Source organism: Odocoileus virginianus, chromosome 33, assembly GCF_023699985.2.
Source record: "Odocoileus virginianus isolate 20LAN1187 ecotype Illinois chromosome 33, Ovbor_1.2, whole genome shotgun sequence".
Taxonomy (NCBI): Eukaryota; Metazoa; Chordata; class Mammalia; order Artiodactyla; family Cervidae; genus Odocoileus; species Odocoileus virginianus.
In genome coordinates, this window is record NC_069706.1 from 40,249,646 (window position 1) to 40,275,310 (window position 25,665).

General features: G+C 56.0%; 1 protein-coding gene across 1 annotated transcript; it reads right to left on the reverse strand.

Annotated features, from left to right (window-relative positions):
• Positions 1 to 416: 416 nt before the first annotated feature.
• Positions 417 to 23,367, reverse strand: DNAAF5 (dynein axonemal assembly factor 5). Its single transcript, XM_070460643.1, has 13 exons — positions 22,703 to 23,367; positions 21,869 to 22,053; positions 18,352 to 18,476; positions 17,881 to 17,999; positions 14,785 to 15,017; positions 14,030 to 14,242; positions 12,407 to 12,550; positions 11,014 to 11,182; positions 9,843 to 9,990; positions 7,174 to 7,324; positions 6,169 to 6,325; positions 4,593 to 4,784; positions 417 to 1,467 (listed from the first exon to the last, which is right to left on the reverse strand). Exons 1-13 carry the CDS (start codon positions 23,319 to 23,321, stop codon positions 1,331 to 1,333), a joined length of 2,592 nt encoding a protein of 863 aa, XP_070316744.1. The 5' UTR covers positions 23,322 to 23,367; the 3' UTR covers positions 417 to 1,330.
• Positions 23,368 to 25,665: the final 2,298 nt, after the last annotated feature.

Here is a 25,665-nt window from a genome sequence, read left to right on the forward strand (position 1 = left end):
CTGGGGGAAGGCCATCTGAGGGTACCGCCATCCCCGGAGCCACCAACCCTAATGGGGTTTGGAGAGGAGCGCACCCTCAGAGCCTGGGTGGGCACAGAGGGGTGTCACCGCGGCCAGGAGTCGCTCTGCCTGGGCGCAGCGAGTCGGGCCTGTGCTGCAGGCTCGGTGCTCAGCCCTTCTGCAGGCGGACCCCACTGGAGCGTGAGCCCTCGGAAGTCTTGCTGACGCCCTTGTCTTAGCTTGTTTGGAGCGCCTGCCACCTGGTGTCCACAGAGGGTAGCTCAATGAGCTGTGAGAACCTCTCAGTCCAAAGGCCCAGGATTCTTAAGGCTGGGATCACTGTGAGGTTAAATCTGAGGAAGAACTGAATCTCAGTTTCAGTTACCGAAACACACAAAGACAGGCGTAGAGAATAATTATAATAAATATTTTGTTATATTTTCAAACACCAAAGCATAAATGTTAATATTCGATTTTTGGAAAAAATAGAGCATTTTCTTGTGTTAACATAAATATTTGGCTTATGGAAATAATGCTTAAAATGAAATCTTTTAGGCACTTGGGGATAGAAAATGCAGGAAAAGATAACAGTTTTACTGTACTGCTACGTACAAGAGCAACCAAAATTATATTTGATTAAATATCCTATTTTCAACACTGTAAGCATTACTGATCTAAGAGAAAATACTGTGACCAAATACAACCCACATAACATTTTAAAAGGGGAAGATTTTGTTGATAATAGTTCTTAAAATTTCAAATTCTTTTCAGTTTCTTCACTGAGATATAAAGTTTCACTAGACAGAACCCAAAGAAGAAACATTTCTTCTTTTTTTATTTTAACAACACTTCTTTTTAATCACTTTGGCTTTTTTCTTTATATACACTCAAGAACTTTCTTGGTGGGCATTTAAGCAAGAAAGAACCAATAATCCATGAACCTAGTAGTGCATGTAGCCTAAAAACACACAGTGCATGGATTAGGCTGCCAGTATGAGGAGCTGACATTTAATTTGAAGTTAGCTGTCGATTTCTGGCAGACCTCTTAATGAATTGTATGAGTAAGACATAAAAATACAGAAGCCACTCAGAGAAAGTTATTTCAAAAGCTGCTGGATGTGAAAAACTGTCCCAGGAGGCACTGGGCAGGGAGCTCAGGGAATACATTCATCTTGCTGTCAAGGCTTGCTTGGGAGGGTCCTCCGCTGCTGGCTGACAGGTGCCCTGTGACGAGACTCGGAGGCCACGAGGTCCAGCCCTGGTGAGGACGAGGGCTGCGTGTCTGCTCCCCTCCAGCTGCTGTGCTGAGGCTCTGCTCCCAGGACTCTGGTCACTGGGCAGGCGGTAGGGCCTGCAGGTGCTGCAGGAGCTGCTCGCAGTGGGTGGGCGAGCGGTGCTTGTGGAGGGCGGCCTCCGTCTCTTTCACCAGGAGGTCGGGGAAGAGGACACTGCCTGCTTTGAGGGCCTCTGCAAAACAGGAAAACACTTTTATTATGCCAGAAATAAACACTAAGTCCACCTTAGCTTCACATTAAAGTTACAACAACAACAACAAAATAAAGCTACGACAGCCACAAAGAGCAGGCTGCGGGGCAAGGGAAGCGATCGGGGGCAAGGAGGGCGTCGCACAATGATCATGTCAGTTCTCGAGAAGACATGACGATCTTTATGCATGAGCCCCGTAACAGAGCGTCACACTAGGCGAGGCAAAATGACAGCTGTGAGGAGAAGTACGTGAACCCACTACTGTGCAGGAGACTCCCACACACTCCTCTCAGAAATGGGAAGATCCAGCAGGCAGTCGGGTAAAGCAGAATCCAAGAGCACTAGCGATCAACTGAGTCTCTATAGACCGTCTCATCCAACACCAGCAGAATATACATAACTCTCAGCTCCTATGGAACATGTACGAAAACAGACCACAATCAGGGCTATAGACACACCTTCACTATAACCTCTGCTCTCAGACCACAGTGGAATTACTGAAGTAAAAACTGAAGTCACTAACAAAGGGATAACTGGAAAACTCCCAAATAGCTGGAGCTCACACACACATCACTGAACACCACAGTGGTCAAAGAAGAAGTCTCAAGAGAAAACATATTTTTAACTAAATGAAAATGAAAATACATCTTATTCACAAATGATGCAGCCAACAAGGGACTAATTTCCAAAATGTATATATAAACAACTCATACAACTCAACTGCAAAACAATGAAATAATCCAATCAAATGTGGGCAGACGTTCTAATAGACATTTCTCACCAAGAAGCACATGAAAAAATGCTGAACATCGCTGCTTATCAGAGAAACACAAATCAAAACTACAATGAGGTACCACATCATACTGGTCAAATGGCCATCATTAAAAAGTCTGCAAACAATAAATGCTGGAGAGGGTGTGGAAAAAAGGGAACCCTCCTATACTGTTGTGTATGTGTGTATGTGCTCAGTCATCTCCGACTCTCTGCGACCCCGTGGACTGTAGCCCACCAGGCTCCTCTGTCCATGGGATTCTCCAGGCAAGAATACTGGAGTGGGTTGCCATTTCCTCCTCCAGGGGATCTTCCTGACCTAGGGATTGAACCTGCATCTTCTGCATTGCAGGCGGATTCTTTACCACTTGGGCTACCTGGGAAGCCCACTATACTGTTGGTGGGAATGTAAACTGGTACAAGCATTATGCAGACCAATATGGAGATTCCTCAGAAAACTGAAAGTAGAACTACAATTTAATCCAGCAATGCCACTACTGGGTGTGTATCAGGAAAAAACTAATTTGAAAAGGTACATGCAACCCAATGTTCACAGCAGGACTATGAACAATAGCCAAGACACAGAAACAATCTAAATGTCCATGATGAGATGAGCGGATAATGTGATAAACAGACACACATGTGTGCATGCACACACAAGAGAATATTATTCAGCCATAAAAAGAATGAAATAGTACAATATGCAGTGACATGGATGGACCTAGGGACTGTAATATTAAATCAGTCAGACAGAGAAAGATATATGATATTGCTTACATGTGAAATCTAAAAAAAAATTATACAAATGAACTTATTTACAAAACAGAAACAGAGTATGGTTACTAGAAGGGAAGTGGGGGAGGGATAAATTGGGAGATTGGGATTGACATGTACACAGTATAATAAAGTCTTAAAAAACAACCCAATTAAAAAATTCGACAAAGATCTTAACAGACACTTCACCAAAGAAGAGATATAGATGTAAGCATGTGAGAAGATGCTCCACATGGTGTCACCAGGGAGATGCAAATTAAAATAAGGAGCAATCAGCAGACACCTGTCAGAATGGCCAGAGTCAGTAGGCCACCTGCTGGCAGAGTGTGGAACAACAGAGACTATCACCTTGCTAGTGGCACTGCAAAAGGGTGCAGCCACTTTGGCGATTTCTTAAAAATTAAACATACTCTCGAGCTTCCCTGGTAGCTCAGCTGGTAAAGAATCACCTGCAGTGCAGGAGACCCCGGTTTGATCCCTGGGTCGGGACGCTCCGCTGGAGAAGGGACAGGCCACCCGCTCCAGTATTCTTGGCTTCCCTGGTGGTTCAGCTGGTAAAGCATCCGCCTGCAGTGCGGGAGACTTGGGTTCTATCCCTGGATTGGGAAGATCCCCTGGAGACGGGAACGGCTACCCACTCCAGTATTCTGGCCTGGAAAAGTCCACTGACTATACAGTCCATGGTGTCACAGAGTCAGACAAAACTGAATGACTTTTACTTTTCACTTTCAAACCATACTCTTACCATATGAGCCAGCAATCACAATCTTTGACATTTATCCAAAGGAGCTGAAAACTTACATTTGCAAAAATCCTGCACACAGATGTTTAGAGAAGCTTTGTACATTATCATCACAATCTGGAAACAATGAAGATGCCTGTGTAAAGTGATCAGTGAAGGTATAAATAAACTGGTTCACTGAGACGAGGTATTAGTGCTAAAAAATGAGCCCTTACACCATGAAAAGGAGCCTCAAGTGCCTATTACCAAGTGAAAGAAGTCAACATGAAAAGGCTTCATACCACATGACTTCAAGAATATGATGTTCTGGAAAATGCAAACTACAGAGGCAGCGAAGCTGAGTGGCTGCTGAAGTCTAGGAGGGACAGGGAGACAGATGAATGGGGAAGCGCCAGGGCTTTCAGGGACTAGGAGCAACACTGCCAGGTGGGAGGCACGTCCAGACCGACAGACACACGGCACCCAGTGACCCCAAAGTAAACCAGACTCAGGGCGGCCGACATGTCCCTGCAGGTTTGCTGATTGGAACACGTGCACTGCCAGGCGGGGGTGTTGGCCATGGCTGAGCGCATGTGTGTGAGGCGGTCTCTGCACCCCTGCTCATGGTGTGGGGTCTGCAGGAACCCCCTTGAGCACATGTGCTGGCTCCTGGTACAAAGCGAGACCACCCATCAGGCGAGACCACCCGTCCGTTCACAACTGCTGCCACTGTGAGCAGTTTCCAAGTTGCCCCGAACAAGTCGCCTCTTGTTACCTCGAGAGCCGCAGTGCCAGCCAGTGGCCCCCGTGTGGCCAGCCCACATGGGGACAAGGCTCTTACCGAGAACTGCGTCCTGGACGGTGCGTTCCGGGTCATCAAGGTACACGAGGAGCTCGCGGTACAGGTGCCGGATGCTGCTCTCATAGCAGCACTTCGAGGCCTCCCTCTGGACGCGCTGCAGCCAGGTGACCAGGGCGGAGGTTGCTGCCAGCCTCACGTCGTTGGAAATGTCGTCCAGGCGCTTTAAGAGTTCTGGGGGCAGGGGTGGGGCAGGAGTGTGAGCAGAGGTTTCGGGGCAGGCTAAGCTCCCAGCACCCGTCCCGGGAAACCAATACGTGGGTGCTAGGGAAGGGGTGTCCTGGGATCCTTGGCCACTCTGGCCCAGGGGTGGACTCCATGGACACCTAGTGGAGGCATGACTGGCCTGCCTGGGAGTCTGCACTCTCTGACCAGTAGGGTGGCCCTGGGGTTCCCCCAGCTCCAAGATGCTCAGGCTCAGAGTCATTCACAGGTGTTATGCCCTAGCCGCCCCATTTTCCCCACCACGTAGACGGCAGGAAGGGCGTGTGCTGACCCTATTCTCTGCCCACAGTGGCTCTGAGGATGGAGGGGAGGGCTGCTGACATGATGGCCACCAGCCACGTCGGCTGTTTCTATTGAGCCTCCAGGACCAAACGTCCTGGGGGAACAGTCCTTCCCGCGGGGCAGGAACGCTTCCCATGAATGGGAGAGACTCTTATCAACAGGTGCTTTTCCCTCAGAGCCCACACGAGATGCCGGCCCCACGACTGGTGTCTTCTAGAGACTTAGCACCGCCCCCCCAGGTTCTCCCAGGGTTTCTGTGCTCCCATTTGCATTTTTCTCAACTTGTTTTTTTCACTTTCTATGAAAGTTCATTCTGAAATGTGCAGCAGGTTCCAAGACAACATTGGCTCTGAGCTGTCAGCAGGGAATCAGATGGTCACACGGCAGTGGATTCAGGATTATCATGGCCCTGGGCACAGGGACAGCAGACTCCTCTTTCTGCGGGAATGCCTGTCCTCCTCGCCTGCCTCCTGGCACCTGCAGGCCAGACATGGTGGCGTCCAGCACCCTTTCCACAGAGCCTGCAGCCGGAAGCGCTCCACTTGTTTTGAAGGCTGTTGTCCTTGCAGCCTTTTGTGGCTCACGACCTCACTCAGCGAAGATGGCACACAGGGCCCGTAACTCCCTCCAGCGAGGGCGCGCCCATGAGCCCCGAGGTCCTCAGCAGCAGGCCCGCCCCCAGCAAACTGCTCTGCTCGGGCCGCGCTGCACTTGTGTGTCTGGGACTCGCTGGTGCTCAGGCTCCAGGAGGCATTGACACAGGGCACGTGAGACAGGGGCCCTCACTCCCAGGGTGCAGACCCTGCCCGTGGCAGGGTGGCCCCCGGCTCCTGTGGGCATCTGAGCGCCCACCCCCCAATTCTGGTCCACAAGGTGCCTGTCCTGTTTCTCCTGTTATGTTACTTACTCGGTGATGTCAAACCCACCACAGCCATGTTTAGACTCAGCACTAACCTGACCAGAAATCAAAAGTAGCATTTCCTGTTCTTTTTCTGACAGAAACAACTGTCAAATACACACACACACGATTGGGGAAAGAAGCATGTCCTACCAGGATAAATCTTGATGAATTTGTCTGCATCAATCACACCATTAGAGGTCTTTAAAAACAAGTTAATGATCCGGCACGAAATTAATCGAGTCATCTGAGAATCTTCTTCCAGGGTGGTCAGAATTTGAGGCATCAATGTCTCCTGCATGTCCTGTATCTGCAATAAGAAATCACGTGAGCTGTGGGTCATGGCTGGACAGAGACCGCTATGCACACACCGTGTGCATCGCCTGTAATGGGAAAGACTTGGTTTTAATGCAACCATCACAGAGTCTGGAACACTGTTCTGAAATTTCTATGTGAGAAGCAGACTTGAGTCTTGATTTTAAATCCAGATAATTTGAACACTGGTCAGCTGATCCTTAAAAAATCTGTTATTCAGAAAGTCTTAGGCATGGATCCTACACAGCCCACTACTTGCTAGCAGAACCGGGTATCCTGTCCAGTAAAGTTTAGGGGACGTTTCTGTAAACGTTGTTACAAATTAATTTGGCTGTGCTAGCTGGAGCATGCAGGATCTTCAGCTGTGGGATGCGATTCTTAGTTGCGGCACGTGGGATCTAGTTCTCCCACCAGTGATCGAACCCAGGCCCCTGCATTGGGAGCTTGGAGTCTTAGCCACTGGACCACCAGGGAAGTCCCCAGGGGGACATTTTAACTTAAGTAACAGCCGTTCAGGCATCACACTGTTTTCCCTACTTTTACTATTTCCTCAGTTCCCCCTCTAAATGAGATGCGAATACAAACAACACTCAAGTTAGACTCCTTGATGAAGTTCTTTTCTCATAAATGGTAACAATCACCTGAGAAAACCCCCAGGCAACCCAGGGAAACCCAGACTCTCCCCCAGACCTCTGCTTGCCCTCGAGCCCCACGGTCCGGACCTCGGACCTCAGTCTGCCTGGGACCACCTGCTGCGGCTGTCAGGACAGGAGACTCAGGCGAGCGAGCGCTCTTCCAGGGCACATCCCCCTCCCTCTGGGGCCTGGGACGCATGAGCCCTACCTGCCCGTCCGACAGGACCCCGCTGCTGACAAGCGCCCAGAGGCAGGACACGGCCGCCGTGCGGATGGCTGCGGCCGTCCTCCCGGCATGCCACTGCAGGTTGGGGACCAAGATGTCCTGGACCAGGGTGTCCAGGTAGCCGCGGAGCTGCCTGGAGTAGAAGGAGAGAGGGGGGGAGGGGCACTCAGACTCCCTGAAGGCAGCGCTTCTGTCTGGGAAGCGGACGGCACTGAGGGAAAAGGCCAGAGGAAACAGCAGAAACACTGGACGCCGAGCAAGAGCCCTGCCTCTCACGGACAGGGGCTCAGAGGGGCGTGGGCTCTCCCACGGCTGCGCGGGGGCTCCGGCTGCCTCTCCTGGGACTGGGCCCCAGGGCTGCTGTACATTCCAGCCTCCCCACCCCCGCTTTGCGGCCAAGGGGCTGCCTTGCCCACCACCGCTCCCGGAGTATCCCTGGGGTGGCAAGTCACTCCAAGGGCAGTGACCTCAGAGGCAGGCCTCGTGGCCCTGAGACGATGTGGAGTCCCTCTGACCACACCCACGTCCTCCACAGGAGGGCAGCTTGGGGCTGTGCCCACGGCCCGACGTGCCAGGACACCAGGAGATGTGGACATTCCCGCCAACGCGGTTTGGGCCCTTCCTCTCAACACGCCGTCAGGACAAACCCAAAGCAAAACGAAACCAGGATCCCAGCCCCGAGCCCCACTGCCGGGCCTGGCCACCCTACACCTTGGAGCCACAGCTGAGGCCCCATCCAAAGCCAGGGGAAAGCCTTGGCTCTTCTCACAATTCGTCTGCCCCACAGGCCTCTGCTGGTGGCGCAAACCTATCCTGCTGAACACATGACCCATCGATTGTGTCCCGAGGTCGCTCCGGAACAGGCTGCCCAGGTGGCCCTGCCTCCAGGAGCCGCATCGGTCTGACCAGCGCCAGGGCCCCAGGACCTCCAGCAGGGGGCGCTCCAGAGCCGCCGCAGCCGAGGACCTCGAACCTGGTGCAGGGGGACTCACAGGCCTCCCAGGTTTTCAACCTGCGTGATTTTTAGCAGAGCCGCTGTTTCCTGAAGAGTGATCCACCGGGGGTCTCTGGAGAGGTCGGCCTCGCGTCCCAGCTGAGGTGGCCCACACGGCGTGGCAACAAGCGCCTGGGGGCTGAGCGCCGGCCACCAGGGACAGGCAGCGGCCCCGAGCTGCTTCTGACTCCAGTGAGGTGCCGGGGGCAGAAGACACGGCAGACTCCCAAAGGATGAGTCCCACTGCGCGCGGAGAGCGCACACGCACCAGAAGCTGGGTCCCGAGACAAGAAAGCCCAGCCGGGGGGCCCACGGTCTCTCCCAGAACCACCAGCACCCAGTCTCGCTCCACGGGAGAGGAGTTCCATAACATCCGCGTGAGGGGACATGAGGGGATCGCGCCGCGTCAGGGGTTGACGTGAGCGGATCGCTCCGTGTGAGGGAATCGCTCCGCGTCAAGGGATGACGTGACGGGACCGCTCCGCGCGAGGGGACAGCTCCGTTGACGTCTTGGGCGCCCAGAGCAGGGAGCAGCCCTCTACTCTAGCACCCGGGGATTCCTGCCCCAACCCTGGCGCCCCCGCTCGCTGTCCTCTGGCTGTGGGATCCTTACAGGGTGGGGTGGGCTGGGGCGGGGACAGGGGTCCCTTGCTGTCTTAGGCGCCATGATTTTAGAATCCCAAAGTTCAAAACCAAGCAGGTGTTGTTTCCCAAAGTCTTTCCTGCCTGTAAAAACAGCTAATACTGTCACTAAACAGCTGAAACTGAGCGACTTTCTTTTCACAAGAAGCCTCCGGGTGCAGTTTCTTGAGGGAGTTCAGTCCGGCATGGAGGCTTCTTTCCTGGGGACTCACTGTCCTTGGGAAGCCCGGGCCCGAGGGGCAGCAACTAGGCTGTGGGTTCTCTACTCACGGGATGGTGCCAGCGCCAACTCCATACCTTCTATGGCCTCTCCTGACCCCTGAAGCCTTTACAGACAAGCAGGAAATGAAACTTCCTGCAATATGATGGGCTGGCTAGAGGCCCGACAGCAGATCAGAGTAACGTCCAGAGACGCGAGCTCTGAATGATGACCTGCTATTTCCCTGGGAAACTCCAGGACAGGCCGACGGTGGAGATCTGCTCTCTCAGATCCCAAACAACTCACTGCATCTCGCCGCCTGCCGCCATCCTGCCAAGGGCTCCGCTCCAACAGGTGTCCTGCCCCGTGCTCCCCTCCCCTCCAAAGCCTCGAGTTGGAGGCCCGGTGTTTACTGCCTCCAGTCCCGCTGAAGAATATGCGTTTCCTGATCTCTGAACTCTGCAGTCATTCAATCAACTCTGTGAGGCTTGAAAGGCACCAGAAGCCGTGTAGAGCTGAGCACAGTCATGTATAAACCATCAGGGGTTAATGTTCCCTGAAACTTTTCATTCAATGGAATTTTAATGACCACACGAACACAGCTTTGATTCAGCGTCTGTGTGGTGCACTTGCGGCTGGCACTGCGCTGTGTCCCTGGGGCGGTGTGTGTGTGTGGGGGCGCCAAGAAGCCACAGGACAGCACGGCCTAGAGCTTGGGGTCACCCCAGTTCCCACGAGACCTCAGTGTCGGGGCAGGTGGGGGACGGCCCAGCCCTAACTCGGCGTGGGGGCAGCGTGGCGGCAGAGCCGACCTACCCCTGTGAATCCACCGTCTCTGGGGCTTTCAGCAGCACGCCCGTCAGGGTGGAGAAGAGCTTCAGGCGCATGGCTGGGTCCCTGGCTGGCTGAAGGCAGCTCCTGAGGATGGGGACCAGCTGGGGCAGGGCTTCTCCAAGGGCAGGGCCTAGAAGACAGGCGTGGCAGGAGGATGGGAAGGTGGAGCCCTGAGCCGCTCTGGCCGCAAGAGGCATGCGGGGCATGGCAGGCAGGATGCTCTCGGCATAGGACGCCATGGGCCACCCCCCCACCTCCGCCATGGCTCTGTTCACCATGTGAACTTTTTCTTCATACATCTCACCAAATTCGTAAAAACACTGAAGTCAAGCACTCTTTTAAAGACCAACCGAAATCAACTACTCAGAGTATAAAAACTGCTGGATGTGTGCCCCAAACCTGGCAGTCAATGACCTTCCCATGCCTGTCACCAGACGGAGCAGTGGTGCCCTGGCCCTGAGCCTGGCAGGATCCCAAATGCAATGACGCTGCTCAGGGCCTGGGCCCACCCATGATGGGCTGACAGGGTCTCCGGGTCTGGATGCAAGTCACAAGCTGCCTTCCCCACCAGGCCCTGCGCTGACCTGGGTCGTGTGTGTCAGAAGAGACAACGGCCACCTTCAGGCCCTCTGGTTTACGCCCGGTCTGCTGATTCCACACTCAGGCAGGACTTCAATCTATTCAGAGACATCGCCTCAGAGCCCAGGGTCAGAGTGGAAAGTGTGTGGCCGGAGAAAGACTGCCTGCCCCTCCCGCCTCCCTGTCTCCCTTCCCTGAGCCCCGAACTTGCAGGGCAGGAAGCCAGCTGGGCAGAGAGAACAGCGTGCAGACACCACTGAAGAGCACGGCCACACACACGGCACCACACTGAGCCACGCGTTCAAGGTTCAACATCAAAACGTGTGCCTGGGCAGGCTTTTAAGACCATGTTACATCAACTCTTCACTGTAACATTCTCAGCACTTTTTAAAATAAGGTTTTAAAATGGCCGATCTCCACAGGCGATAGTGATCATGACTGAATGAAGAACCAGGCCCCAGCGCACGGCCGACTGGGTGGTGCTGAGCAGCTCTGCCCGTCTGCGCTGGGGCTGCCAGAGCCGCCACGGTGCCAGTGCCCTGAACCCAGCCCGGGGCACCTGTCCAGGGCTCACCTGAGTGGGTTAGCACCACGACCAGCTGCAGAAGCTCCACGGAGTGGCCGGTCCAGTCCTGGTGCGAGGCAGCCAGCCACTCCAGGAGGGAGCTCACATGTGCTCGGAAGAGGTCCTGGCTGCTGTCCACGCCCTCCACTGCAGCCAGCTCAGCCAGTGTCTCCTGGACCTGGGGGAGCAAGTCACCAGCTGAGACAGTCAACCTGAACGTGGGACTCACACACCCACTGGAGACCCTCACTACCTGAGGGACAGAGGGCTACTCGGGCACACGCCATGTGACCTGGGGTTCCCACATCCCTGGCCCTCCCGCCTGTACAACAAATGAAACGGACAAAGGTGCACTTACAGGAGGCTCAGCATCCCCCACTGCCCCCATTTTGCACCACCCAGGGCAGGGCAGAGGGCTGGGGCAGCTGGACTCTGTCTGCAGAGAAGGGGACCAGACAGCTTCAGGGACTGAGCTCAACAGACTTAGGCTGCGGTCAGCAAAGGTGGGTCCAAGGCGCCCTCTCTAAGCTCTGTAACTGACCAGATCAGCGGCAGCAGTACGTCTGCTGCTTTGGGGGCAAGATGGGGAGGGCTGGCTGGACAGTGGAGCCAGGGCTGCCTGCCAGCCCCATACCCCGCCACCCCAGCCTCAGGCTTCTGCCTCAGGCTTGAGGAACAGGATGCACCCGGCACTCTGCACGATGCCCGGGGCCCAAGTCTGGCCTGCAGACCCTCCATGAGGACTGACTCGACTTTTCTAACATGTTTACGGCCCTATGGTGACAAACCGCCAGCTCAGACACGGGCCCTCCAGAGAGGGGGATTTTAAAGAGACAAAAGAAAGTTTAGAAAGGCACTGAGGAAAGGGAGGGTAGTGTGTGGGTGCCTCCTGGACATGATGTGGGCAGAGAGGAGGAGAAAGAACCAGGGGCAGAAGCTGAGCTCTCAGCTCAGGGAGAAGCGGCCAGAGACCTGTCTCCGCTTGGTCCTTACAGGGGCGGGAAGCTACACAGCAGGAGGTTTAAAGTTAAATACAGAGCCAGGGGAGCGGAAGTGACTGGAAAGCTGGACTGTAACTAAATGGGGAAAATATGATAATATTTCCTCTCCTATATCTTTCAACCTCGCTTAAACGCAGGTTTATTAATGACCAGGGAGGCTGCCTTTCTTTTGTTTCTCCAAGATTAAGCAGCATCTTTACTCTGAGACACTGAAGTCAACTTCAGTGGGAAGGAATCTAAAATCCTGAGTCCCCCTGAGGCCGCACTGAGGATGACACACCCAAATGTTCTAGATTCCTTTGTCTTTGGTTGGGCAAGCTAAACACTTGGAGTTTGAGAGCAGAGACTACGGAGACAGTCACAGTCCAGGGGCCGCAGCGAAGCGGGAGGCTCCCCCTCACCTTGTTGCCGAGGCCCGTGGGCCCCCACAGCGCCAGGATGGTCACCAGCACCTCCAGGAGCGGCTCGCTGGCCCCTCGGCAGTCCTCCTGGCCCACGGACACCACGGCCTGCACGCACTGCAGCAGGCGCTCACCATACAGGCGCTGAGGAGAGAGCGGCACCGTGAGCCACCCCACGCCCGCCCGGCACTCAGATGAGGCCCCGCCGGCCAGGCCGTGGAGCCACGGCGGACTGGGCCCGGGCTTCCGCACACAGAGAGGGCGTCCGTCTTCACAGCAGGGAAAGTGAACCCCTGCTGAGCCCGAGGGTCACGGTTCCGTGTGCAGCTCAGTGACACACACCAGAAGGGCAGGGGACCCTGGATGTGCTTCAGACGCCCCAGGCCTCCCCCCAGAGTCAAGCTGCAGCAGGATGAGGCCGGGAAGGCGCGGCAGGCACGAGGGGTGCATACTTCTCCCCTCCGCTCTGTGTACTTCGGGGTTCCTGTAACGCCCAGTGAACACACACATATAAAATTCTATGACTCAACAGACACTTCCTGACTGACGGGAACACAGGGTCGCTCCTTGGGAGGGCCGAGCCCACCGCTAGCCTCCCAGGCTCCAGCCTCAGCAGCCATGCAGCGGGGCCAGGAGTGGGCCTGGGAAGGCCCCCAGGGGAGGGACCTCAACACCGCTCCCACACATCTGCTTTGCTGTGTTTCACAGAGGACAGGAGATCAGGACGGGGGTCCTGTGTGTAGGTCACGTGTATGTGCCCAGCACAGTAACTGGGACCCGCTCTGGTCCACCTCTGTGGGCATGGCCGCCCCTGGTGAGCGTGAGCTGGTACAGGGCCAGCTCCCCATGGGCCTGCAGAGTGAGGCAGAGCCTCATTGTTCCAGAAACAGACAGAAGCGCCACATGCCAATGCAAAGAGCCAAGGCTTAAGATCATCACAACCAAACAAAAACAAGGTTGTTATTTTTCCATCAATAGCAAATAATTACAAATTATTCCGAATGACTAAGTCTAACTACCTAGATTGTTTCAGTTTCAGATGTAATGGATTTACTGCTCAATTTAAGACAATAAATTTGTAACCAGCAAACACGGCTCCCAGTAACAAGTGCCAAATCAGGCTGCCTGCTGGAAGCCCCACTAGAAGCCAAATGACGCGGTAAGGAGAAGCTTGTCATGGAGACACCGTGTCCGAGAGGTGTGTGGGCCGACAGAGGGTGGGCAGACTTGCAGCTTCTGGGTGGAGGGCCCTCTGCCCAGGATCACCCACAGCAGTGCCATCCAAGGAAGAGAACTGCCCTCGGTGATGGAAGTGCTCCACCCTATGCTGTCCAGGGAGGCCGCCACGGGCCATGAATGCGTGAGCACAAATACTGGGCACTTGAGTTGTGGCCAGTGTGACCTGTGCACCATGGTGGATGGAGCAGGACGGGCCAGGAAGTACATGGGTCCAAACAGAACATCGGTGACTGCACCCCAGCTACCTTGTCAGTTGGCTGCCCCCGAGGGGCCTGAGGGACGGGTGACTGTCACTGCCTACGTGTGGATGGCCGCAGCAGGGGGCTGCGTCACCATGGAGACGGGCCGACTCTCCGAACCCCACCCTCTCCCCAGCACGCTTACGTTTTCAGACCCTCGGCAGATGTGATCCTGGGCCAGCTCCACGGCGACGACTCTCACGTGTGGCAGCAGAGCCTCCCTGGGGCAGCCTCGGATGAGGGAGGCGAGGACCAGCAGGCCTGGGGGCGAGGGGGACTTCCTCAGCGTCGGCAGCATCAGCTTCAGAAACACCTCCGGGCTGACGAAGGTGCCGACCAGCTCTGCAGACCTCTCGCACTGGGGGTGGGGGCATGGGAGGGGGGCTGAGGCTGCTGGCCCTCCTCCTGTCACCCCAGCACTGCTCGGCATCTGCCCCGCACGCTCTCACCCTCAGAAACAGCCCTGCAGCACGTTTCCTCCTGGCACCTGCTCAAAAGCTCACAAAAACAAGCGAGTCCTCCCGTGAGCTCAGAACTGCCAGGGGAAGGAAGGCACGCGTCTGGCTTGTGGGAGGGCTGTCAGAGCATCCTGAGGCCTGGCCACCTGAGTTGGACACTGGGGGCTGCTCTGTACATCTGCCTGCCCGTGGTCCTTGCAAGCTGACCACTGCAGGGCCTGTGGGTGGACACTGTTTTTTCACACGGATGTGGGGCCACTCGCCCGCATGCACTTAAGGAGAGCCTTCATACGCCACTCCTCCCAGGCCCAGGGCTGCAGGGGGCCACGGCACATCTACACCTTCATGCAGAAGTGACCGCGTGCCTGCTGAGGTCCGAGTTCACGGCCGGCAGAGCTGAGGAGGAAGGCCGGGGCCCCTCCGTCCCGCAGACGCCACTCACGCTATAGACCACGGCCGCCTCCTCGTCGGCGCAGGCGCGGAGCAGGGCGCGCAGCACGGGCTCCAGGTGCTGCGTGATGTGGTCCTCCGCGTGCAGCAGCAGCACGGCCAGCAGCTGCGCCGACTTCACCCTGGTGCCCACCACCCAGTCAGCGATGTCGTGCCAGATGGCGGGGAGGATCTTGGAGAGGTTTCTGAACACGAGCTCTCGGCAGCCCAGCCCCGGGCGGCTCCCTGCGGGTCGTGAAGGTGAAGGGAGATGGTGACATTCACACACACACACCTCACCGACTTGTGTGGGAAGGTCGCTTATGACACTTCCCTCATTTAAGGCAGACCTGCAGGTTTATATTCTGAGGCCTTAAAGAACTCAGCCCGACTCTGAAGAGAGAAGAAAATGAGGCCACAGAGTGTCATTACTTACTTGGAAGTTTTCAGTAATGGTGAGGCGTGACACAGGTTAAACTACATGTTCAAAGTGCTAACAAACGGGTACACGGCTCTCAAGACAACACACGCACATCGCCCATAAGCTCCCTGTGCTCCCGACACCCCCCACCACCCACCCCTCCCTCAAGCAGCTCGGCCGGCTTCTGGTCACTGCAGAGGAGCTGCCTCTCCTACCTTCTGTGAGCACAGCACACGGCCCCCCTCCATGCGGAAAGGCACGCGGAGCCCCATTGCGTGGTGGGGCACATGAGGCCTTCTCACTGCTGAGCGTGCGCCACTGCACAGACAGACCACAGGTTGTCTGTCCGTCCATCCACTTGTTGATGGTTGCCTGAGCTGCTCTGGTGCAGACTGTCGCTAACAGTTCTCTTGGGTGGGCACACCCAGGAGTGCCCGTGGGAGCACCCAGCAGGAAGGCACTTAATGGTTTAAGAAATAGGGATGGATTTTCAAAGCGGTGCCACCCTCCCTCTGCTCTGCGCCCCACCCCCGCCGCTCCCTCTGCCACGCCCAGGACCTGTGGCTCCGCTGCGTCTACACCAGCTGCGGGGCAGGCTCAGGCCCAGCGGCCAGGTGTCTCCTTGCTGCTCCACTGTGCGCTCCCCTCCCCTCGGGATCCATGCATGACCTGGGGCATCTTCTCGGGCACTTACTTGACATCTGTGTGTCTTCAGGCAAGTATCTTCTCAATCTTTTTATACCCACTAAAGCTGGATTGTTTCCGATGCTGAGTTTGCACGTTCTCTCTGTGCTCTGGAAACAAGCCCTATGCACACAATCTGCAAACATCTCCTCGGTCTGCGCCTTCAGTTTCACTTTCTCAGCATGTTCCAAAAAGCAGACGTTTTCGTTTTGATGAGAACCAGTCCACCAGTCATTCCTTTGTGGAGTGTGTGGGTCCTATCCTCAAGCCCACAGGCTGCGACAGGAGGACGGGACCCAGGTCCAGGGGCACCATCTCCACTGCAGACGCCCTTTCTCCTGAGCTGTCTCTGTAGCTCATCCGAACCCAGAGGCTACCCGCGCATCTGACTCTGCTCTGCCCACAGGCCTGTCTGTCTGATGCCCACCCCTCTACGCCCACTCACTCTGGCTTTACATCTCTATGTCTTTATGTCTTGAAGCCAGACGAGCTCGTCTTTCAACCTGGGTGTTCGTCTTCAAAGTCTCGGCTGCACTAGGTCCCTTGCGTTTCCTTGTGAATTTCAGGATAAATTTCTCAATTTCTAGAAAAAAGCCTTCTAGGATTTTGATTACAAGATTTTCATCTTAAAGATAAAAAGAACTCTAGAAATAGAAATGAGACTGTGACAAGTCAGAGTTTAAAGGGTGTTTTGGTAAGAAGAACAGCTTGACCCATGAAGTCCCATTTTGAATTTCTGCTCCTGTTACTTTTTTATCTCTATGGTCTACGAGAGACTTAGCTCCAGAGATTCAGATTCTGTCAGCTGTTTAAGTGAGTTTGTTATAATTCTGCAAAAGACAAAAAGCCTGATGACGCTGGTCCCTCGGGGCAAGTCTGGGGGATGAGGGGCCATATTAGGACGGTCTGGGGAGCGGTCCACTGGCAGGCAGGCACGTGGCCTCACTCCAACAACCCCTCTGACCTCTGTTCCTGTATATGATATGGCGGACGTGGTAATTCAGAAGATGGTGTGTCCTCAAACTTCAGTAAGTCAGAAAAAGTCCCTGCTAGCAACTAATTTTTTGTACCTTTTCCAAAACATGTGTGATTTCCCCTTATAGCAGCTGCGTGGTATGGGAGGTGACGCTGCCTGAGTCGACAGGTAGACCAAAAAAAAAGACGCAGGCCTCCCAGGTGCAGGGAGGAGCCTCCCAGGTGCAGGGAGGAGCCTCCCCGTGGGCCTCACACTGAACAGTGCCAGGTGCCAACACCTGTCCCCTAGCTCATCACGCCCGCAGTCCCTCGAGGGGCCTGACTTCACCCGACCAGGTCTGGCGGGGCCTGCAGGCCCCAGGCTCAGTGCCTTCCACAGCACTGCCCCTCTGACCTGGCGCACATTTACCAGGCTCTGTCCTGCCAGTGTCACCCTGTCACGGCTCCACTGTAAGAAAACACCCGCAGACAGCCTGCAGTGATGAAGGTGCCCCATCGCGTTCACAGGGGACTTCAGCCCCCGACAGTTTCCTCAACACAGGAAACTAGATGCACGCAAGGCCCTGGAGCAAGAAGGGGGGCTGGGGCCCGGTAGGCAGGGGCCTCCTTGGAAACGCAGCTCGGATCTGAGTCAGGAGCTGAGGGGAAGCATGAGTGCCCATGTGTGCATGGGCGTGCACACACACACACGCGCGCATGAGTGGGCGCTCACAGTCTGGCAGGAACCACAGCAAGGGGCAGGACGGGGGTCCACCAATGGAAGCCTCTGTTCTGAGGAGGCATCACCCGAAATGCTAGGGCTGCATCCCACTGTGGCCTGTGTCTCTCCTGCAGGTGAGGCTCACAGAAGAACTCTGTGAGTTGACAAAGCATCCCGCTTTCAGAACTCCCCCAGCAGCCTCACACTCCTCGGCCGGGTGTGCCCATGTACCCAGGGAGGCTGGCCTGGGACCACGAGGGCTTCTTCCAGCTGCCGGGCTCCACCTCCAGGACACGCCTGCCTCATCGGCCCGAGCCGGCCGCACTCACCTGGCGAGGGGTGGTGGGCTGGGGGAGGGCTGGCAAAGTCCAGCTTGTCCTTGAGGTCTTCCTCGTTCTCCGTCTGCCACTGCAGGCCGACCCGCTCCCAGAGGCTGGTCGCCTCGCACCTGCCACACACAACACAGCTGCAGGTCAGGGCGTGCCCATGGGGACAGGGGGGCTCTGGGGGGCTGGCCACAGGGGCCTCTGCCGAAGAGAACGCGTCAGTGGGTCTGCCAGCCCCCATCTCTGCCTGACAAATTCCTGTCTGTGAGCCAGGTGAGGGGCTGAAGGTGCAAAACTGCCCGGTCAAAGCCCTGGGGCCGCTCAGTAGGCAGGAGGGGCCTGCTGCAGGGGGCTCTGGCCCAGAGGAGAAGCTGCTGCCACAGGAAATGACAACAGAGGAGAGGCTGCGCCTGGGAGGAGAGCGGGCGGGCCTGGGGCGCCGGAGCCCGGCCACGGCCCCACATTGTCACTTACGCGATCTCAGGGATCTCGTCGTGGAAGCTGCTCAGCAGGAGTGGGATGAGCTTGTGGAAGAAGGAGTAGCGGTCCCGCAGGCTCAGCAGCCAGCCCCCCACCACGCGTGTCACTGCCTGGCGCACCTGCGGGCGGGAGACAGTCAGTGGCCCCCCCCCCACCGCCCCCCGCCACGCGGGGACCTGGGCAGCCGGGCCCACCCTGCAGGCGCCGCAGGGCCCAGGGCCAGCTCGCTGCTCCAGCAGCTGTGCGGTCCGCATCTTGGGTCTGGGACAGATCGCCAGGATGCCCAGTCTCGCTGGCTTGAGCCCGTGTCCTCCAGGCTCAGGCCGGACCCTCTCTGACCACAGCAGGCCCTGTGGCCCTGTCTCAGCCTTGTGGCGTGTTTGCAGCCTCCTGCACGGGAACCTCCTGGGCAGGCTGGGGACCAGCTGCCTGCGTCAGAGAAGGTGGTGTGCGCGCCTGTACACACCACGCCCACTGCAGCAAGGAAGCGAGCTTAACAACACGGCTCTTCACACTAACAGTGAAACATCAGAAAGAGAGTGTAAAAAACAGTCCTTTTTAAAACTGCAACCAACAGAGTTAAGATACTTGGGCATAAACCTGACCAAGGAGGTGAAAGACTTACGTAGTGAGAACGAGAAAAATTAATAAAGGAGACCGAGGATGACGCAAAGCAGTGGAAAGACACCCACCTTGCTCCTGGGTTGAAACAGCCGCAACGCCCAAAAAATAAGCTACAGATTTCATTTGAGGCCTATCAAATTATCCATGACATTTTTCACAAAGCGAGAACAAACAATCCTAAAATTCATATGGAACCATGAAAGGTCCAGAATTGCCAAAACAAACCTGAGGGAAAAGAACAAAGCTGAAAGCATAACTCTCCCAGACTTCAGACAATACTACAAAGCTGCAGTCATCTAAAGAGCGTGGTGCTGGCAAAAAAACAGACACGTGGGTCAGCGGAGCAGAGCAGAAAGCCCAGAAGTCACCCACACAACTGCAGTCAAGTAATCTCCAACAGAGGAGGCGAGAATGTGCACGGGGGAAAGGGCAAGTGGTGCTGGGAAAGCTGGACAGCGGCATGGAAATCAATGAGGTTAGAACACACCCTCACACCATACACACTAACAGACTCAGAACGTCTTAAAGACTTAAACGTAAGACACCATAAAACTCCTAGGAGACAGCATAGGCAGAACATTCTCTGACACAATCCATACCAATGTTTTCTTAGGTCAGTCTCCCAACATAATAGAGATAAAACAAAACTAAACCAATGGGATCTAACCAAACTCACAGGCGTCTGCCCAGCAAAGGGAACCATGAGCAAAACAAACAGACAGTCTGCAGAGTCTGGGGGAAAATACTACACGATGCGACTGACGGGGGTTAATCCCCCAAATACAGAACAACGCATACAACTCAAGAGCAATAAAGCAAAAACCCAGTCAAAAAATGGCAGAAGACCTTGACAGACACTTCTCCAAAGAAGACATACAGATGGCCAACAGGCACATGAAAAGACATTCAGCATCAATAATTACTGAAGAAATGAAAATCAAAACCCCAATTCACCTCACACCGGTCAGAATGGCTATCACTAAAAAGTCTCCAAATGGACTTCCCTGGTATTCCAGTAGTTAAGAGTCACCTGCCAATGCAGGGGACACAGGTTTGACCCCTGGTCTGGGAAGATTCCACAGGCTGCCAGACAACTAAGCCCGCACGTGTTGGAGCCTGTGGTCCACAGCAAGCGAAGGCACTGCAGTGGGAAGCCCAGTCACCGCAATGAAGAGCAGCCTCCGCTCACCACAGCTGGAGAAAAGAGACCCAGCGCGGCAAAAAATTTAAAGTAAAAAAAATAGTAAAAATTTCTTTTGAAAAGTCTACAAAGAACAAACGCTGGAGAGGGTGTGGAGAGAAGGGAAGCCTCCGACTCTGTTGGGATATAAACTGATGCAGCCACTAAGGAGAGCAGCGCGGAGGCCCCTTAAAAACTAAGGAGAGCCAACAGCATGGCCCAGCAGCCCAGCTCCCGGGCAGACGCTCAGACGCAGTTCGAAAGATACATGCACCCAATGTTCACTGCGGCACTGCTTACAAGAGCCAAGACATGGAAACAAGCTAAACATCCATGGACAGGTGAATGGATCAAGAAAATGTGGTACATTATATACAGTGGAATACTTACTACTTCCCCATAAAAAGCCAAAATAATGCCATTTGCTGCAACATGGATGGACCTAAACATTATCATACTAAGTGAAGTAAATCAGAGAAAGGCAAATACTATATGATACCACTTATATTTGAAATCTAAAATATGACACAGCTGAACCCTCCTATGAAAGAGACAGACTCACAGACACAGAGCACAGACCACTGCCAAGGGGGAGGGGAGTGGCGAGGGAAGGATTGGGAGTTTGGAGTTAGCAGATACAAACTAGCATACACGCGTGGGTAAACAACAAGGTCCTCTTGCACAACACGAGGAACTATATTCAATATCCTGTGAGAAACCACAATGGAAAGGACTCTAGAAGACAGCACGCATGCATGTGTTAACTGAATGACTTTGCTGTACAGCCAAAGTTAACACAACATTGAAATCAAGTACACACTTCAAATATAAAGAAGAAGAAAACAATGACATGACCTAGTGTGGCTGTGGTTGGAGGCCAGCTGGGGTGCTGGAGAGCAGTCTTTGGGGTCAACAGACCCAGGCCTGGAGGAGGCCAGCTCCAACTGGGGCCCTGGCACTCATACCAGCCCCAGCCTCAGACATGGAGGATCTCCGTGGGAAGGAACACGATGGCATGTAAGTACTGACGGACAGGATACAAGAAGGCTGGCGTTCCCTCTGCCAGGGGCACAGGGGCCATGTGTCCCCCGCCCTGCAGGTGCCCCACCAGCAACCACCGCTCCTCCTGCCCCAGGGACAGGAGTCCTTCACCCACTCTCCCCTTTGGGAGAGAGCCTGCCCTTGCGGGCTTCACTCTGCCCCTCACAGCCTTAGATCCACGACTCTGAGCTGGCTTCAGCCGACAAAAGAGCTGCTTCTCTCACCTCCACCTGCCTGCCTGTCTTGTTTGTCTGTCTCCGCAGGCCCCAAAGCCAAGGGGAAGGAATTACCCAAATATACCAACCCTGGCTCCAATCCTCCTGGTTTGCCAATCTCTGTGGTTTTTCCAATTAAATCACCTTGATGGATGGCATGCTACACATGTTTCTAGAAACCGTGGAAACACTCAGTTTAGAGTTTCTTCCTAAAAGCAAACAGTCCTCTTCCCCATCCTTTAGAATTAAGAATAACAAACATACCAAAACAAGTCAGTTCTCCCTCAGCCTCTCAAAAATGTGAAATAGGAACACCCTGTGACTGGGAATGATGGAAGGACATTTTGGTGTCACATATATCTTTAAAAAAGGACAAAAGTGAGTGACAAATAGCACACTGGCACGCTCCTGGTGGAGAAAAGGGACCGCCCGGAGGAGAAACTCCCCTTACCTGGGGAACGTGGTCAAAGAGCCGCTGAGCAAAGTGAGGAAGGACATCATCCACTGACTTCCCGCTGCCGAGCTGGACCACTGTGCCCGTGGCCTCGATGACAGCCACCCGCACCTTCCAGTGCTGGTGGGAGATGGACTGCATCAGGGGGCCGATCAGGGACTCCGACTGCATGTGGAAGTGGTCTGTGGGGCAGGGAGGCACCAGTCACCAGGGGAGTCTGGGGGCCTCCGCTCTGGCTGGTTCCGCTGGGAGCTTTGTACCCTCAGCGCTGGAGAGGCGCAGGGACAGGACGAGTGACGCAAATAGCACCTCTCAGAGGCCTGGGGCTGGAGCCCGTGTCAGCTGAACAGGGCAGCTGGGAGAGGAGAGCCTGAAGCTGCCAAAGGATGTGACAGGTGCCCGGAGTGGGGAGAGACCGCATGTCCCCAGGTCCTGCCGAGCCAGACATGCAGCACAGCACAGGAAACCGCACCAGCACCGCCTCAGGCAAAGCCACCCCGCTTCTACGGGCCTCACAGAAAGTCAGCACCAGAGGGTCTTCGTGGGACCCAGGTGGACCCTCCAGCTCTGCAGTTCTGCCGCTGCTTCAGACCTGTGTGAGGTTGCTATTTCAGTGGTACTTCCAGCGAGTTCTCTCAGCGCTCAGGTCCTCAGATCAAGGCAGGCTCTGGCTCACTGCTGCCCAGGGTGCGAGGGCCCAGAGGAGAGGCCCGGAGCGCAGGAGAGGTGCTGAGACCGGGAGATGTGGCAGGCGTTGCGCTCGGGGCTGGGGCTGCAGTTGCAGCAGGGCGCGGGGAGGGGGCCACCGGGGAGGGGACGGGGGGCTGGCACCTGGAGTGGCGCGTGCCAGGCCGGCGGCGCACTCGCAGCTCTCGCGGCGCACGGCGGCGAAGGGGTCGAGCAGCGTGCAGCGCAGCGCGCGCACCGCGTCGTCCAGGTGGGGCGCGAACGCGGCGCCGGCAAGGCGCACGGCCAGGCCGAGCAGTTGCACGAGCGCCAGGCGCAGCTCCTCACAGGCCTCGGGCGGCGGGCGGCGCGCGGGCTCGGGGCTGGCCAACCGCGCGACGAGCGCGGGCAGCAGGCGCGGGAGGGCGTCGCGGGGCCGCGCGGCGCGCCGCAGGCCCAGCCCCAGTAGGTGCACGGCCAGCGTGCGGCAGCCCTCGGCCGGGTCAGCCAGGCGGCGCAGCAGGCGCGGCAGCAGCAGGTGCACCCAAGGGCCCTGGAAGGCCGCAGCCGCGGCGTCGGGGTCGGCGTCAGGCGCCTGAAACTGCGCCGCCTCCAGCGCCCGCTGCAGCGCCTCCAGAGCGCGCCGCCGGCCCATCTTGCTGTCGGCCTCTAGCCCGGGCAGCAGGCGGCTCAGAGAGCGGCTCAGCTCCGCCTCCTCGGTCGTCTCCCCTGCTTCTGTCGGGCCCCGGGGCGCCGCGGCCTCAGGCGCTACCAGCGCCGCCATCTTCCCCGCGTTGCTCGTCACCAGGGGAGACCGGCGCTTTTACGACGGCCGCGGTGCGGATTACGGCACGTTTTCCGGGCAGCTCCGAGCGCAACTTTATTGGCAGCTCGGGCGCGGACAGGACACGGCCGGGGGCGTGGCGGGGCCTTGGGGGCGGGGCCTAGGGGAGCTGAAGGGACGCTGGCCAGGGCCGGGGTCCGGGTCCGGGTTGGGTCCCGATCTGCTGGCTGCTGGGAACCTGTGTTCGGTGAGGCGTGGTGGTCGTGCCCTTTCGTGTCCTCGAGTGGCTTCTGTGACCCTCACGTCTCCTGCAGGCCCGGGTCGGGCCAGCCTGGTCTTGCCGGCTCGAGTCTTGGTCTACTGGGTGGCAGGTTAGTCAGCATGAGGGATGAAGGCCAAGGAACTTGGTGTAGACTGGGAAGGCTTCCTGGTGTGACGGCCGTGGTGGTATATAAAGGGTGAGTAATAGTTAACTCTCATAAAAGTTAACTTCCCTGGTGGCTCAGATGGTAAAGAATCCACCTGCCGTGCCGGAAACCTGGGTTCCATCCCTGGGTCGGGAAGATCCCCTAGAGAAGAGCATGGCAACTCTCTCCAGTATTCTTGCCTGGAGAATCCCATGGATAGAGGAGCGGACTACAGTCCATGGGGAGAAAGTTGGACGCCACTGAGTGACTGAGCACACGGCATAGCGTAGTTAACTAGGTGGAGCGGACAGCATGCACAGAGGCCTGCGATGGGAGTGTGACCGCTCACTTGTGCTGTGCCCCCCAAAGTTCATGTAGTGGAGTCCTGACCCTCCCTCCCCGCCCTGGACCTCCAAAGGGGATGTTACTTAGCGATAGGGCCATAGAGACTCATCAAGTTAGGATATCTTTAGGGTGGGCCCTAGTCCATCTGACTGTGTCCTCGTGAAGAGGGGAAGCTGGAGACACACAAGCAGACAGGGAGAAGCATGTGCAGGTGGGGCGTCTGCAGGCTCAGGGGGGTGGCCTGGGGCAGGCTTCCTCACGGCTCTCGGGAACCAGGCTCCGGCACTGTGACCTCGCACTTCTGGCTTCCAGAACGTTGAGATAACTTTCTCTTGTTTAAGCTGCCAGGTTTATAGCACTGTGTTTCCGCAGCCACAGGAACAGATGCAGGGAGGGGGCCTGACACCGCTCCCCTCCGCGGCTGAAGCCAGGGCATCCAGGGGGAGCAGGGTCCTCTGGGTCCCGGTGGGGGACACAAGTCAGGGTTTGAGGTAGGAGGGTTTTCACTAGGAGGTTTGTGTTTGTAGGAGACTACTCTGGCTGTCAGAGAATGGGTTGGAAAGGAGCCAGGCAGACACCATGTGAGGCTGCTGGGAAGGCCTTGGCTGTGGTCGAGATGAGAGCGTCAGCACTGAAGTGAGGGTGCTGGGATCCCCTGCTTCAGAGGTGGGGCAGACTCACTTTCCCGGCTACTCCCTTGCCCAGTTACAACTGAACACCTTGCAGCTAGTTCAGCGGACAACGGGGAGGATCTGAGCTGGAGAGGAGGGGGCAAGCTGACTGGGACCACCACGCTAGAGGAACAGCTGTGGGGTGACCCAGGGGCTTCTCTTCTGGCCTCTAGTTTCCTGGAACAGGCGCTAGAGGGGGCTGTAACCCAGACCTGCCGGCAGGCCATGGGGACTGTAGCTTGGCCAGTGCCAGAGGACAGATGGCTGCCTCAGCATCTGTTCTCGGTGGCGGGGTGCCTGCGGGGCCTTGAACTGGCAGGAGCCTTTGCAGCGCGTGCCCTAGATGACAGCCCACAGAGTCACCAGTAAACTGAAGTTCCCACTGTGAAACCCCCCCCACCCAGCGCCAAATGAAAATTACAGAACTGGAAGATACAGTAGCCATAATAGCGTAATAGACATGGTGATCACTGCCCACTATGGATGGATGTGATAACAAAGTGGGGATGAAGGAATCAGGAGATTCACAGATAAAGCAGTAGAGTCTGCTCAATCGAAGCAGCAGAGAACAGACTGAAAAAGAAGAGACACACAGCCTCAGTGTCACCACCACAGGACAGTCACCAGAGACCCAGAGCAAGAGGAGGGAGCATGTGGGCTGCAAAGCGCTGCAAGGAATAACGGCCAGAAACTTCCTGAATTTGGCGAAAGACAAACCCATAGACACAACAGACTGACCAAGCCCTATGTAGGCCAGAGTGTAGTGTTCGTCGCTCAGTCGTGTCCGACTCTTTGTCACCTTGGATGTAACCCCCCAGGCTTCTGTGTCCATGGACTTCTCCAGGCAAGAATACTGGAGTGGGTAGCTCTTCCCTTCTCCAGGGGATCTTGCCCACCCAGGGATGGAACCCGAGTCTCCTG

Coding starts and splice junctions, on each gene's coding strand:
- DNAAF5 (XM_070460643.1), bottom strand. CDS start 23,321: ATGGCGGCGCTGGTAGCGCCTGAGGCCGCGGCGCCCCGGGGCCCGACA. Junction 12,551..14,029: donor TCTGCCGAGGGTCTGAAAAC/GTAAGCGTGCTG, acceptor CTCTCTCCTCAG/CGCCTGTATGGTGAGCGCCT. Junction 6,326..7,173: donor GGGTCCTGTCGGACGGGCAG/GTAGGGCTCATG, acceptor TTCTTATTGCAG/ATACAGGACATGCAGGAGAC.